This window comes from Tarenaya hassleriana, unplaced genomic scaffold (assembly GCF_000463585.1).
Source record: "Tarenaya hassleriana unplaced genomic scaffold, ASM46358v1 Cleome7, whole genome shotgun sequence".
NCBI classification, from domain to species: Eukaryota; Viridiplantae; Streptophyta; class Magnoliopsida; order Brassicales; family Cleomaceae; genus Tarenaya; species Tarenaya hassleriana.
The window spans coordinates 2,411,727-2,413,750 of record NW_010969548.1 but is presented as its reverse complement, the minus strand read 5'-3'; the positions used below and the strand labels follow the sequence as shown (position 1 = coordinate 2,413,750).

Below are 2,024 nucleotides of genomic sequence, written 5' to 3'. Positions count from 1 at the left end.
CATGCGTTCTCGCTCATCAGGTGTCGTAGGACACTGACTCTTGCAGAGAACTGTGCCACTGCTCATCTGTAAGGTTCCTTTCTTGAAATCTTGCATCTTGAAACGTTTCAAGACCTTATCGATGTAAGTACTCTGACACAATCCTACAGAACGAAGACGAGCCATGTGTTTACAAGAAGGTCAGTGGGAGCACAGTTGTATTTCTAGTGATGTACGTGGATGACATTCTCCTTATAGGGAATGATGTTCCTACCTTGCAAGACGTTAAGTCTTGGCTAGGAACGCAGTTTTCTATGAAGGACCTAGGAGAAGCGGCGATATATATGAAAAATTAATTTTATTTTATATTTAGGATATAAATAAATTGAAAATTATGGATGTATTTTATTTTAATAATTTTGATTTATTTTTCATGACATGATTTAAATTTATTTGATTTTTTTAAAGATAATTATTAAGATTTAATAAGTTTTGATAGATGTTATCAAATTATTTAGATATATATGAAAAATTAATTTTATTTTATATTTAGGATATAAATAAATTGAAAAATATGGATGTATTTTATTTTAATAATTTTGATTTATTTTTCATGACATGATTTAAATTTATTTGATTTTTTTAAAGATAATTATTAAGATTTAATAAGTTTTGATATATGTTATCAAATTATTTAGATATATATGAAAAAATTAATTTACTTTTATTTTTAGGATATAAATAAATTAAAAAATATGGATGTATTTTTTTTAGGAATTTTGATTTATTTTTCATGACATTATTTTAATTTATTTGATTTTTCTAATATATTATTAATATCTATAACTAATTTATGCCATTATGTGTCCTCTTAATTATAATTTAATTAATTAATTGGGTTTAGTTGGGTTCAATAATTAACCCAATCTATTTAAATTTTAGTTTGTTTTTGTTGGATTGGGTTAACCCAACGAAAAAAAAATCATAAAATTCATATAGGTTTGGGCTAAATGAGATTAGTTGCCCAACTTAACAACTCTATTTTTCTTAAATAAAAGATTTAATCCATTCAATTTCTAATATTTCGAGCTTATTTGATATCGTCGTCCGTTTTAGAGAAAGTTTAGTGCTTGGTGTTATTTGGTTTAGGGTTTTAGCGAGTTTTTCATTATAATTTATCGACTTCAATGACGATATTATTTGAATTTAAAAGTATGGACTATGTGTATATATATATATATATATATTTGAGTCTAATCCTTTTATAACGGTTCAATTGGGAAACCTTTAAGTGTATTATTTGCTAACAGTAGCGAGGTTCAATTACGAGCTCAATTATCCAAACCGATGTAAAACGAGATGTGGGTCCATTTAATTTCATTAAATATGAAAGCTATATACACCGTAAAAAAAAGAGATGAATATTCAATATATATATATATATATATATATATATATAATGGACGTTAAAAGACTTGGTCAAATAATGGAGTTTGTACTTGCATACAATACAATGTGAATAGGGGAATTTCTATCTTAATTAAATCAGGAATTATCTAATCATTAATGTGATAGGATTACGATAATAATATTCACAAGTCTATATATATCACACACTACTCCCTCTCCTTTAGTTCTTGAGTTCTTTGCATTCTCATGCAACTATCCTCTCTCTCTTTCTCTCTCTCTCTTCGATCTGAGTTTCCTTTAATTTCCTCGTGAATTTTTTTTTTCTGTTCTCGTTGTTCTTCCGAGATCGGCGACAATGGAAATCCATGGAGATGATGAGATAATTCCCAAGACAGGGAAAAAGTGGACGAGGTTTGGAATTTTCGGCGCGCTGTTGGCCAGGGAATACGAGCTTCGGCGCAACAAGGAAGTCAAAGCGAAGGATTCTATTACGGACAACAATGTCGGAAAAGGGACAGAACTGAAAGGTTCGCGTCTCCGCTCGCGGAAAATCTCCATAGCCAAAAGAAGACGGAGCTGTCGGAGAAGACGCACCGACTTCGCAACCCTGCTCGCGCAACTCCGTTTTCCTTCTT

At 30.1% G+C, this 2,024-nt stretch overlaps 1 protein-coding gene across 1 annotated transcript in view; it reads left to right on the top strand.

The window, feature by feature from the left end:
* Positions 1 to 1,744: 1,744 nt before the first annotated feature.
* Positions 1,745 to 2,024, top strand: part of LOC104801542 (putative B3 domain-containing protein At5g35780) — a 774-nt gene continuing 494 nt past the window's right edge. Inside the window, exon 1 of the mRNA XM_010524851.1 lies at positions 1,745 to 1,990. Within this exon, the coding sequence (XP_010523153.1) occupies positions 1,745 to 1,990 (246 nt within the window). The remainder of the gene's footprint in view (positions 1,991 to 2,024) is intronic.